This window comes from Xyrauchen texanus, chromosome 21 (assembly GCF_025860055.1).
Source record: "Xyrauchen texanus isolate HMW12.3.18 chromosome 21, RBS_HiC_50CHRs, whole genome shotgun sequence".
NCBI classification, from domain to species: Eukaryota; Metazoa; Chordata; class Actinopteri; order Cypriniformes; family Catostomidae; genus Xyrauchen; species Xyrauchen texanus.
In genome coordinates this window covers 24,678,789-24,692,425 of record NC_068296.1, presented here as the reverse complement: position 1 = coordinate 24,692,425, position 13,637 = coordinate 24,678,789, and the positions used below count along the sequence as shown (strand labels likewise).

At 37.2% G+C, this 13,637-nt stretch overlaps 1 protein-coding gene across 1 annotated transcript in view; it reads left to right on the top strand.

The window, feature by feature from the left end:
* The window catches only part of LOC127661653 (nuclear pore complex protein Nup93-like), a 44,875-nt gene extending 34,986 nt beyond the window's left edge, over positions 1-9,889 (top strand). The window contains exons 8-22 of the mRNA XM_052152467.1: positions 697-836; positions 1,368-1,500; positions 1,729-1,886; positions 2,452-2,617; positions 3,770-3,863; positions 5,070-5,261; positions 5,388-5,514; positions 6,300-6,372; positions 6,468-6,512; positions 6,807-6,923; positions 8,063-8,181; positions 8,801-8,918; positions 9,014-9,097; positions 9,204-9,332; positions 9,652-9,889. Of these exons, the coding sequence (XP_052008427.1) occupies positions 697-836; positions 1,368-1,500; positions 1,729-1,886; positions 2,452-2,617; positions 3,770-3,863; positions 5,070-5,261; positions 5,388-5,514; positions 6,300-6,372; positions 6,468-6,512; positions 6,807-6,923; positions 8,063-8,181; positions 8,801-8,918; positions 9,014-9,097; positions 9,204-9,332; positions 9,652-9,762 (1,806 nt within the window). The 3' untranslated portion in view covers positions 9,763-9,889. The remainder of the gene's footprint in view (positions 1-696; positions 837-1,367; positions 1,501-1,728; positions 1,887-2,451; positions 2,618-3,769; positions 3,864-5,069; positions 5,262-5,387; positions 5,515-6,299; positions 6,373-6,467; positions 6,513-6,806; positions 6,924-8,062; positions 8,182-8,800; positions 8,919-9,013; positions 9,098-9,203; positions 9,333-9,651) is intronic.
* The last annotated feature ends 3,748 nt before the right edge of the window (positions 9,890-13,637 follow it).

Sequence of the window (13,637 nt, the reverse complement as noted above, 5' to 3'; positions counted from 1 at the left end):
GTCTTTGTGTTCTTAATAGGGCCATCACATTTCCTAAGATTTATATTTTGGTGGTCCTTGTCTAGAATATGAGAGGGTTTAGACTATGTTAGCAACTCCGATTTAATCAACAGCATCAAAAACTGTTAGAATAGGCAAAATGTATTAATTTCCATGAATCAGTTCTAACTGTCTGTTTCAATCAAATGTTTTAAAACTCAAACTCAATTATTTGTTTGCATAACTCAAAAATATTAATGATAGTCCCCCTTTTGCATTTTTCATGTATTTTAAATGTTTTAGCAAAAATACTGTATATGTAGGCTATATCTCTGTTTATTATCATTTATTGTTATATTGGTGCATAATAAATAAAAACCAATAAATATCATTACTTCATGTGTTCATTTAGTGAAAAACTGTATGTAAAACCAGCTTTGAATATTTATTACTAGATTTTTACTGTTTCAGTTCATACAATAACATTTGGATTCTACTTGGCTAGAATGGCTGTTTGATCAAAATGATGGATCTTCCATTTTATGCCTTTAATACATTTTAATAGGAATTTCAGAAAAAATACATAAATATTTTGACAAATATTTTAGCCACCCAGTTCTGTTTTTATATATTTTTTTTCTCCTAGAAATACATTTTTATTGGAGTTAATAAGCTAGATAATGATCCTTTTAAAGTAATTTATGCATGTGTTTGTAGAATGTGTCAGACATGTGGCTCATGGTGAAGCAGATGACAGATGTTCTCTTGGTTCCTGCAAAAGACACACTGAAGAGTCGAGTGTCTGTGGACATGCAGATGGCTTTTGTCAGACAAGCCCTGCAGTTCTTGGAGAACAGGTGAGAGAAAGGGCAGAAACCAATGGAGAAATGCAACAGAGTCTTTGATGAGAGCAGGGGGTCTGCAGCAAATCTGTGGGGTGCCTCCAATTATTTCAACCTTTTTATTTGTAGAAAATAAAAAGTTATCTTAAACCAAAACTAATTTAAAGTAGCTGAAGTTCAAAAATGTTTCATTGTCTCTCTCACTTTTAAATGTATTAAGTTGTAATAAGTAAATATATGACTCTATATGACAAACTATGTTTATGGCTTTGTGTAAGCAAAAAAGTCTGTGAATACGTTAATAAGGTACTATACACATGTTGATATAGGCCAGGCTTGAAATGCAACATTTTATATCAAATGCAACTTGCTCCATTTTTTTTTTTTATCCACCAATGGGTGCCCCAGGTTTAGAGACAAACAAAAACTAACAGCTTATTATGGAAATTGGCTGGAAAATCCTGTACAATTAAAAAAAAAAATAAAATAAAATTGTATCCAATGAAAACCCCTTTGTCTAAACTGACCCGTTTCCCCCTTGTGCAGCTATAAAAATTACACTATGGTGACCGTGTTTGGGAACCTGCACCAGGCTCAGTTGGGCGGCATACCTGGCACTTATCAGCTGGTATGCAGCTTTCTGAACATCAAGCTGACGACCCCACTGCCAGGCATGCAGGTACTGCAGCAAAATTCCTACACAGCTCAGACAGCACTGCGTCATGCTAGATGCCATCGCTGCAGATACTCTAGAGTAAATTACTCTGAATGTGGCACGATGTAGTTTAGATAACCGCAGTGGTTTCTCCTTGCATGGGCAAATAAGCTGCTTATTTCAGGCTTGAATGTAAAAAAGGGAGTAAATGGAGGCAGTGTGACCTGAAGATAAACCGTGTGTGTGTAACAGGATGGCGAGGTGGAGGGACATCCAGTGTGGGCACTGATCTATTTCTGCCTGCGCTGTGGAGATCTCCCTGCTGCTATGCAAGTGGTGAACAGGGCACAGCATCAGCTGGGTGACTTTAAGATCTGGTTTCAGGAATACATGAACAGCCCCGACCGACGGTGAGAACACTCATACACACACCCCAGAAAACTAGATCACATCCTGAGAGAAATATTGCTTGTCTGATTTTGGTAACTCCCTCTCATTCTCTTATGCACTTGACCTAGCTTGCTCTTTCTCCCTATGCCAAACATATTCCAAAGGTTGTTATATGAATCTTGTTTTATAATATGAGTCTTTGTCTATGTACTGAAATGCTCTGCCCCAAAACCTAAGGAGCTGTGTCCATAGTATTTGAAGGCTGTTCCAAAGGGTAGGCAAGAATTATTCTGCCTCCCAAGACATCTCGTTTGAGCCAAATTCTAGGGGAACATTGCTTTTATCTCTCTGGTAAAAGGCTGTCCTTAATGCTATGTGACGTGCTGAGTGAAATCGGTTCCAAATCAGTTACTTAAGAGGTTCCATTCCAGTAAAGATGCTGCCATAGAAGGTAGCTGACTGTGTAGGCAGTAGGCAATGAAGCAGCTCACTAGGATTTGGAATAGATCTATTCATTCAGTTGAGTAAATCTGCTATGTATTAAACCAGTGTGCTGTTTTTTTTTTTTTTGTTTTTTTTTTTCAGTCTGTCTCCAGCTACAGAGAATAAACTGCGGCTTCATTACCGTCGTGTGCTGAGGAACAGCGCAGACCCTTACAAGCGCGCCGTCTACTGCCTCATCGGCAAATGCGACATTGCTGACAACCATGGAGAGGTAGCTGATAAGACGGAAGACTACTTGTGGCTCAAGGTGAGAGGTCCTCTGGTCACTGATATAGGCCTTGTTGCAGATGTGAGCATGCATCGCTTATAAACACAAACGCAATAAAAAAAATCCAAAGACTCCCACGGATGTTGTTCTCATCTTGTGGAAGTACAGTATATTTGATTTTCTACTATAGATATTGCTTCAGTTGAGTTTAAAGCTGAGGTATGTAACTTTCTCTGTGTTAAAATGCTTTTGTCTATTCCAGCTTAATATGCAGAGACAACTATAATCAGCCATTCATTGTTTATTTTCTTGAAAAACTATAAACACGGTGTCTCTGTAATGCTATAAAAATTCCTGTATTTGTTTCGAGCGACCCGCTTATACCCCACCCAACAACGTTACTCAACCAATGGCGTGTATGTGTGTTCTCACCGTCGGTCGGGGCTGTTCAGTTGGGGGTGGGACTATCTGACTGTTTGAACAACAGCAGACGAGGGGCATAATCAGAAATCTGTTTGAAACATTGTTTCTATTCGGTGGTGTAAGAAGTGCATAAATTACATTCTTCAGCTTCAAATTAGTTAGGTATATTAGATATACTGCAAGTGGCAGAAATGATCTGGCGATTTTGCTCACTTTTTAATCTTGAACTTTTGGTGGACTCTATTATCATGCAGTAACTGGCAGTAACACACTGCTGTAATGATTGATGTATACAGTCATGAAATAAGACAGCCTACCCTTGAAATCTGAATCTTTCAAATGTTGGAGAGCATTTAAAATAATTGTCAATTTAAAAAACAAAAAAGTTAAATGATGATGAGTTTTCAGTTAACACATCCCCTGGCCCTACCAGTTGTCTTCGTTTTTTTTATTTTTAAATCACAAACTGTTACTGCTACATGGAAAGAAATTGCCTCCTTATTTTATTATGATAACTAGCATGAAAATCCATGTGATTACGTCAGAATTCCCCTGGTCATATAGTCATGATGTGTACCACTGCATCTATACGATTATCAGACAAACTGACTCGTAACGTGCAGGGGGCTTACGACATACTGAGTGTCAGAACTTGCACCGTGTACATCCAGCCTAAGTTTGGATAACGATTGTGCTCTTAAGAGATATGAATAGATTTAGCACTGATTCCACAACTGATTATTTTGAACTGTCCTTCGTCTCTTCCAGCTAAATCAAGTGTGTTTTGATGAGGATGGCAGCAGTTCTCCTCAGGACAGAATGACATTGGCCCAGTTTCAAAAGCAACTACTGGAGGACTACGGTGAGTTATTTTTTAACAGTAAATAATAGTGATCAACCAAGTGGGTTTTTCAATTAATGATGCTAATATCTAGAGAGCAGCGATGGGCAAAATAATGCCTATATACAGTGAGGTTAAAAGGTCCACATTGAAAACCTGGAAGTAATAGAAACAATGACGTGAAATTATTACAAAATAAAAAGGACATTTCCAGATCACTAATCAAATAAGCACAGTTGTGGTATTTAGTCAATTGAAATATTTGACTTTTTTTTACTCAAAATTCACCAAAAAATTAATAAATTAGAAATCAGAAAATGTGCTTTATCCATTGACATTGCTGTCGGTAGATTTTGTCACTGACTCAAGAAGAATTTGGTAACCAGGCAGAGTTATCATTGATTCATTAGCCTGGCCAATATATTAGTCAGACACTAGAAAATAATATTATAGTTACAATATGTTGACAGAATCTTGTCCTAACAATGCATTGGGAGAGATCTCGGCTCTATTAATCAAGTGGCTTCATAAGAGGAAAACTCAAATCATTCAATAAAGCAAATAAATCATCTTGTTTATCTGTAGATTCTCTTCAGTCCTGGCGGAAGAGATTTTAAATGGGTATTTGAAAGATTAGGAAGTTTGTCGGTATGCAAAACCCCTATTCAGTTTCTGCTAGTGTGTCTAGCCCAGATAAAAGTGCATGTCATTGTGCTGTTTTCTCACAGCTTAAACTTCTCCCTGCCCAATTTTAAAAAGGCATCCACTTAGTTTCTACCACCTGCCTGATGAGTCAGTCTTATCTCTCCAGTGCTCCTGCAGTACACCACATTAAAGACTCCCTCTCTCGCTGATAAGACAACTCCACTCCCAGCTGCGCTGCCATTACGCTCCATGCAAAGTCGCAGCAGGTCTTTTCAATGCTGTTTTAAGACGTCAGTTTTAACCGCAATTTAAATGAGAAGGGATTATATCAACACATGCAAATGGGAATGAAACAGCCTATTTAATCACTCCACAGCTGAGGAAGATTTATGCAGAACCCATTACTTGCTTAAAGAAACATTTAAATTCCTTAAGTAACAAATCATTATAGGCTACATTTGCATATGCATGTTGTTATTTCGATTTTTCTGCAAGTGGTTTCTGATTATTCCAAAGACTCATAAATGTGTTTGTAAAGGTGTTGTGGCTTTAGTAGGACACTGTTTTAATTGTTTTTTGCAGGTGAATCTCATTTTTCGGCTAGCCACCAGCCCTTCCTTTACTTCCAGGTGCTTTTCCTGACTGCGCAGTTCGAGGCGGCCATAGCGTTCCTCTTCCGAGTGGAACGTCTGCGCAGCCACGCCGTCCATGTAGCTTTGGTTCTATATGAACTCAGACTGCTACTCAAATCATCGGGCCAGAGTGCACAACTTTGTAAGCCACTATTCAAATGTTTGTGTTCTCTGAAGTATAGTGCGGACTACTTGTATTAACATTACAGTTATTTAGATTCACTGATAAATTATCTTTCTAAAGAGATTTCTGATATCTTGCTTTCAGTGAGTCAGGAGGCAGGAGATCCTCCAATGGTGCGACGGCTAAACTTCATCAGGCTGCTTATGCTCTACACCCGAAAGTTTGAGTCCACTGACCCTCGAGAGGCCCTGCAGTACTTCTACTTCCTGCGGTATGCTCGCCCTATGGCAGCTCATGATCAACAATCATGCAAGCTATTCCACAGCATGTGGAGTCGTTTCAATATTTTTTTTATTAATATTAATTATAATAATTACAGTGAATTTAATTAAATTCTTATAACATTATCTAAATATATGAAAATACAGTTGAATTATATGTATTGAAAAGTATGCTATATTAGTGGGCACATAGTTGGTATTAACATTAACCGTTAAGTCATTGTTAATTGGAAAGACAATCGATTATGAAAAATTCTTGAAAATGTAAATCTCTCATTCACCTTCATTCTGGGGTCATATTGGTAACAATACAACATCTGATCTCAAATCAGTTGTCTTTCTCAGCTGTTAACAAATCTATACTTAAGATACACAGAACCTATTCTTAGATCAGATTCTGTTTTTGTTTGATCAGTGGCTGAACTGAAAGTCATTTCAATTTCTCTGAAAATTGGAGTTGAAATCCCTCTCCAAGAAGTGATTAAGTTGTCATGAATTACTCTGAACCTTCCACGAATGACCCATGAATAATTAAACCCGTTCCATGCACACTGAGAATTCAGTGGTAACTCGCCCTATTGTTTAAGAGACCTCGCAGCTATTGTTACAAAAAGGAAACCGTTGATCTTCTAAAAGTTTTTTATCTTTGGGTTTGTATGTGTATCATAAAGTGAACACGCTCTTTCACTGGTGAAAGTGCTTTCATGCTACAAATGGTGTAATTACTGACTGAGAACTTGCAATCGTTGATGTCCTGTTCTCTGATTGGTCACAGGAATGAGAAGGACAGCCAAGGAGAAAACATGTTTATGCGCTGTGTCAGCGAGCTGGTCATCGAGAGTCGGGAGGTAAAAATTCTTATTGAAGGAAGATATTCTGCATGCTAATTAATATTATTACTATTACATAATATCTGTCAATACTTAACGCTGTCTTTCTGTAGTTTGATATGCTTCTTGGAAGACTTGAAAAAGATGGCAGCAGAAAGGTATGTTGGAAGCTTTTGTGTTCGTCTAATTAGATGTCACCTTACTAGCAGTATGACTTGAAGACTGGCTTTGAACGTGCCACTGTTCTTTCTCAGTAACTTATTTCAAGTCATTGTGCACAGACTCGTTCATTATTTTCCTTATTCGACTTTACAGGATTCTGTAGAATGTTCTATTGTCTCAAAGGCCTTTACAACACAGTCTGCCCTTTCATGCTCAATCCCATTTGACAACACAATTGTGCATTCAAAGTCTTGCTGAGCTCTAAGCAGTTTTTGTATGAATCCCTTCAGCCCGGCGTGATTGACAAGTTCGCTGGAGACACACAGGCCATCATCACTAAAGTAGCCTTGGAGGCTGAGAACAAGGGGTTGTTTGAGGAGGCTGTTAAACTGTATGAGTTAGCCAAGGTAAGCTTAGTCTTGACATGCTGCTGGGTTTATTAGGCTGGGATCTGAGAGTTGATGTCTATACCAGTGTTGCAAAACAATTATTAATTATGGTTCGTTTTGAGCAGAGACTGTATTTTGTTCCGGCACAAGCGTTCTGCTGCCTCCTTTTGCAACTGTTAAACGATTAGAATAAAAATAAAGAACTGTTAATAACTTTCTTTTTAAAAATGTACTCTATGCTAAGGGTGGGAATGTACCAGTTGCAGTGTTACCAGATCTCAAGAAAAAAAAGGGACCTATCTTGAAAAATGTGCTCAGAATAAGGGACTTGCCTCATCAAAAAAAATAAAATAAGTGATAAGCAAGTTGTGGGGTAATTATCAGCATAGAAATCATAAGCAAAGTATACCGTTTCCTATTTAAAATAAAATCTTTTCAATAAATGTATTCTTAATATAAAAAATATCCCATAAAATATTTCAAAAACACATCTGGCCATCTAAACTAAATGTCTCTCTCCTGCATGCATGAACACACTGCTTGGGTGTGTTTGGACTAAACGTCATCTTATGCAGTCCAAATTACTTTATTTTAAATATGTAATTGCTAGTTTATTTTAACAATTTAATAACAGATCTGATTTTTGTTCAGAACCCGGCAGCAAAAATCTGAATCAATGCATCATATCTAACAATAATTCAGTAAAAACAGAGAAATTGACTTTTTAACTCATTATTTTATTTGTTTTAGGATTAACCGTGCATGTATTTATAGTAATTATATGTAGTTGTCTAAAAGGTCTTCAGCATGTGCAATAAGCAAAGAAAATTTCCTTCAGGATCAAAGCACATGCTAATCATGTTCTACCAAAAAGAGAGAAGCCTCATATTTTGGACAACAGGAAGTGGTGTAATTCCAAAAATGTTCTGTAATAAAGAGACTTTTAGACTTTGGTGTCATGAAAAGAATTATCAGAATGCAATTAACCGATTACCAACATTTAAAAAATAACGTTTTCAAACCGTAACAATTGAAAGGGACTTCGTTCCCATTTTCGGTTATGTTCTGCAAAAAATGTGTTCGTTTGTCGTTCCTTGGAAAGTTTTCAGTCCCTGGTCTATACATGGAATCTAAAACCTCTTTTCTTTCTGCATCAGAACCCTGATAAAGTTCTGGAGCTGATTAACAGATTGTTGAGTCCAGTAATTGCTCAAGTCAGCGAACCCCAGTCTAACAAAGAGCGACTCAAGAACATGGCGGTGGCTATTGCTGAACGGTGAGGATTTACCATTTAAACAATAAAGTGGTACATAGGCCCCGTTATTGTTACTCCGTATCAGTGATTCGTAACTGGTAGGTCATGATTACAAAATGTGTTGCACAAATGTCTTCATAATGTCATGGTCAGCAGGGAAAAAACAATGCTAAATGCAACCAACCATATAATCATACGTCGTTAGATAGCAAAATAAATCTGCTTTTAAAGTGAGAAACACTTCACATATTTTTTTTTTGTTGATGTTAAATGTTGTAATCTGTGCCAAATTCATCTTTACTTTGGTAGAAGCTATCCAAATTAGGCTAATGCCAACATGGACAGGTTTCATGACATGCCCTAATGCTCGAAACTGGTAATCGTACATTTCAGTGTTAGATCTTTAGGACAGTTTTGTTATCTTTTGTATGATAATCAGTTTTGGTTCTGAGTTGAGATGCTACTTGATGCCCAATGTAAAATCTAGGTCCTGAAGTAATAGCTGTTGAGAACCACTGCACTGCATAGTTTATTTGCATCATAAACCTCCATGGTGGGATTTGTGGCGAATCATAGTATTTTGGTCCTGTAGATTTCATTGATCAACACCAAATGGTACCTTGTATTTCTGTGGTTACAGATACCGTGCTAATGGTATAGCTGGGGAAAAGTCTGTAGATAGCACCTTCTACCTGCTTCTGGACCTAATGACGTTCTTTGATGAGTACCACGCTGGCCACATTGATCGAGCCTATGATGTAAGTTCCTGCAGGAGTAAAACCCCTACAGACCATTGCTCAATCCTGCTGTGTTTAACCAATTACAGCTCTCTTTTTCTGTTACTCTTAATCAGGTGATTGAGAGACTGAAGCTGGTTCCTTTAAGTCAGGACAGTGTTGAGGAGCGGGTTGCTGCCTTTAGAAATTTTAGCGATGAAGTAAGAGATCCGACTGGAACTGATCTGAGATGTGAGATTTGTAATACTTGGAATGGCAGCCTTTATTCATGTGACATTCTCTCCATTGTGTTTAACCTTTCTACAGGTCCGACATAATTTGTCTGAGGTTCTTCTCGCCACAATGAATATTCTGTTCACGCAGTACAAGCGTCTAAAGGGGGCTACAGCAGGCACACCAGGAAGACCACAGCGTACCCTAGATGACCGAGACACAGTAAGAAGACAGTGTTCTCTACGATAAAACCCTCATGATCATTGCTTATTCAAATGTGAAGCCAATTCTGGGTCCAATAATGTATGAATTTATACTTTGTGTACATGTTTTCCAATACTCTAAAGCCTCCTATATCCAAACTGCATTGTCTTGTTCATTGAACATTAGACATGACTATCCATGACTGACATTGGACATGACTGTTATGACTTCCTGTTAATCCTGATTTATGAGATGAGCTTCTTTCCATTTTGTTCTGTTAGAATCACCTGCTTGAAGTCATGCCTTTGTATTTGTATTTGCCTGCTTTTATCTGCAGCTTCTGCGCTGTCAGGCTCGGGCACTGATCACGTTTGCTGGGATGATTCCGTATCGGATGGCTGGAGATACCAATGCCAGGCTTGTTCAGATGGAGGTTCTAATGAACTGAGACCCACCTACCCTACCTATCCTGTCTTGTCCAGCAACTCTTTCATTATCCTCATTTCACCATCATTTGGTGTTGATTTATTTGTATTTTTTTCTTCTTTTTTTAAATAATAAAAGAGAAATTTTCAGTTCTATTTTGTTTCTGTTTCCTGTTCATCATAAACCTTAGTTTAGTTTTAGTTTAAAAAGTTAGTTTTAATTTGAAGTGTCATCTTTGTTTTTCCCCTCCCAGTATGTTCATTTTAGTTGCATGCATTAATTATTTTAAAGCCAAAGTCATATATTAAAAGTTATTTGAGGCTAAGCAAATACATGATTACCATTTTATACCTCATGATATCCAGTCTCAAACAATTGATTTGTAGATCAGATATTATTTTATGGTATTGCAAACAATGAGATTAGCAGGGCTGAATTACTGGGCTCGTTTCCCCTGAGCTCCAAAGCCTTAGGGCCACATGAGCTGACCATTGGTGCATGATTAAGAGGGAGTTCAAACATTGTTATTCAAATACTGTTCACAGAATTCATGTTAGATGCTTATGATTCATATAGACTTTTATTTTTTTGTCTAATGTTTGCTCACCAAAACATGTGTTTCCTAAATTTGTTAACCAAATCACCCTTAAAACTTAATGTTGGACAAGGGGTCTGCACTAGGGGCAGTGGCAGGTGGGCTTCCAAGGGCATGTGCCCTGGAGCCTTGTGGGACCATGATCTGCCCCTGGAGATTAGTCAACGAACAAATTTGGTGGCTATGAAATGGTATGCTCTGTACTTAATGCTCTGGCATTTTCACTTATGCATTCATCATCAAAAACTAGCTTGTGAAACAAACTTACTGTGCAAATAAGTGGCCTGCCAGGGTAGATTTGAAGCCCTTTTCAAAGAGAGTTAGAGAGCAGTAGTGTGTATGTGACACTGATTCTCTCAGCAGATGGTGGGTTATGGAGGAAATGCCCGTAGAGCACACAGATGGACATGTTGGCTTCGTCACACCCGACTGCAGTATCTGCTTCTGCTTCAGCTCCTAAGCTCTGCTTTGCATTTTTAACTGTTAGCATCTGGATATCTGTGATTTACAATCCACTGTTCTAAATTTAAGATGCTGGAATTACTCCAATTAAAACCATTCTTCGGTACAATGGGGAATAATAAAAACTTTGTCTACACTGCAGTTCAGTCTTAAACTAAATGTCTTCAGCATAAAATAATCTAGTCTTGATATAATTCACTGTATATTCTACAGTTACCATGATCATGGGGAAAAGTTTGTTTTTTGTGCACAGACAGGTCATGGAAAATAATACAATCTTAAGTTATGAAATTGCTATGCTTTATAGTTATGCTTTGTGTATTGCGCATGTGTAGAGTAAAACCTGCTTGCAAACTATAGTGATATTTGATTTGTATTTTGACGTTCTTTGCTATGAACCGGTCAAAATGGTTCACAAATTGTTTTATTTGCCAAATGGTCTGTCAGCTAAGTTGAATGATTTTTCAAGTCTTCTATCAATGGAAAAGAAATGGAAATTCGCTGGAGTGTGAGAACTCGGATGTTGTTACAGTATGTCAGACATGTTGGACAGGAACTCTGTTCTGAAAGAAGACATGGAAGACAAAGATTCATCTTCGCACCACTCAGACTGGTGTGGAAGGTGTGTGTGCTGCAGCTGGTGTTGTGAATCAGGCCGATGTCACACGTCCGGGATAAGCCGGCTATTTCACAACACCAGGGTGGCACCACACCACTACCAACAGCATTACAAAGAGGAGCTCCACCTCAGAAGACTCATTTGTTCATAAGGATCACCTCATCCATCCCTTTTACAGACTAAATATTTATGTGCATGTGTAAAGCATGTATACAATTCATAAAGTCATGGAAATGTTTTTTTGAAATAAAACATTTGCACAACCAAGATTAAGTTTCTCATTAATATCTTTGTTCTGCAGAAAATGGTGTAGTTGGCCTATACAGTGGGGTCCAAAACTCAGATCACTCGTGAAAATGCAATTTGGCATTTCAAATTCAATAAATCTTACCTTGCACATTATTTTATCAGCATAACAATTTTAGTAAAAATTTCAGTTAGCACTCATATTCTGTTCAATTAGAAACGCCTACTTTGCTGTTTGCTGACATTCTTGACCGTACACATTACAGGTGTAACTTCTTTTCTTTATTTCTTAAAGAAATTATGACATTTCTCCTTCCCTGAATTATGGAACAAATTATGCATTATTTGGGGATTTTATGTATTTTTTTTAAAGATCTTAATTACTTTAAGATCTTTAGATATTATTTATCATTCATTGCATATGCAAATAAGCAAATTTATTTAACTCAAAACAGTAAAAACTTTCACTTCTATAAGTTGAAATATGAAGTTTATAAGAGAACGTGTCATGTATTGGGGCAGATTACTGCCATCTGGTGAAAAAAGAAAAAACATGACTTGAAAATCTTGTTAGGACAATAATAGCAAGTAGATGGCTGCAGTTTTCTATGCAGCCACCTACTGTGTAGTAACTAAAAATTTTATCACAACTTATGCGTTTTAAACTATTATTTGTCAAGATTTATCATCTTTGTGCTTTAAACTGTTTTGAGGTGTCAGCTTTTGCAATAATGTCACATTATGCTTACAGTCAAACCTAACCTGGTGTTACAAAGAGAGGACATAAACGAATTATTTTGTTACCAAACATCAAAATGTAATAAATTATATTAATAGTAATGTCAAGAAAATTAACAATTATAAACAGAAATGAACAGTGATGGACAAAAACGTCTAGTAGTGCATAAAAGAGAAGACTCAGACTTTGCTCTCTCTGTTTGTGGGTGTGTGTGTGTGTGTTTGGGTGGTGTAAGAGGACATTTTTTAAGATTAAAAACTGGTATTTATAAGAATAGTGTAATATAAATGTGGTTTATGAGGACATTTCCAGTGTCCCCATAATTCAAATCACTTAAAAAACTGATTGAAAATGTAAAATGCAGAAAGATTTTTGTGAGGATTATGTTTAGGGTTAGGGGATAAAATCTATAGTTCATACAATATAAAAATCATTATGTCTATGTAAAGTCCTCATAATGATAGCTGCACCAACGTGTGTGTGTGTGCCTTCTGTGTTAGTCTCTCCCGTAAATTTCTGAGTGTAAGTGAGTGTGTGTGCTGCATTGTGGGTGTGTTATGGTCTTACTCCCTCATTTATATGTGTGTGTGTTCATTGTGGCTGATTTATAGATTTTATTTCACATACTGTAAATGCTCCGTAAAAGAAAGCTGTGTTATTGTGTCACCTTTCATTTCTGTGTGTGTGTGTGTGTGAGAGAGAGAGAGAGAGAGAGAGAGAGAGAGAGAGAGAGAGAGAGAGAGAGAGAGAGAGAGAGAGAGAGAGAGAGAGGGTTCTGTGGGTGTTTTTTCTGCATTGTGGCTGATTTTTATATTGCATTTGACAAATAAAAAAATTGCTTATTTTTTTCATCTCCTTCATTTCCTTTAGTCGGTCAATTTTTGACCACAAACAGCAAAGGTTTATTTTTTTATGACCACTTAGTCTTATCGAATCAATCCAATTTTTTTTTATATTTTGAGATGGCAAGTGGGGGAAAAGTCACAAAATCTTGTACCGCTCATATAAACAAAACCATTCTTATTACATTGGAAAAATTTCTTTTGATCAACAATTACCAATAACAGAATTGGAAGGTAAAAAATTTACAAATTTCAGTCTTGCTGAGGCTGCGTCCACACTAATATGTTTTCATTTAAAAACGCATTGATTTCACCTCTCTTCCACACTAGAACAGAAAACACTCTCCATTACCGCTTAGGCCTACTTTGGAAAACTATGACATTAAGAAACTGA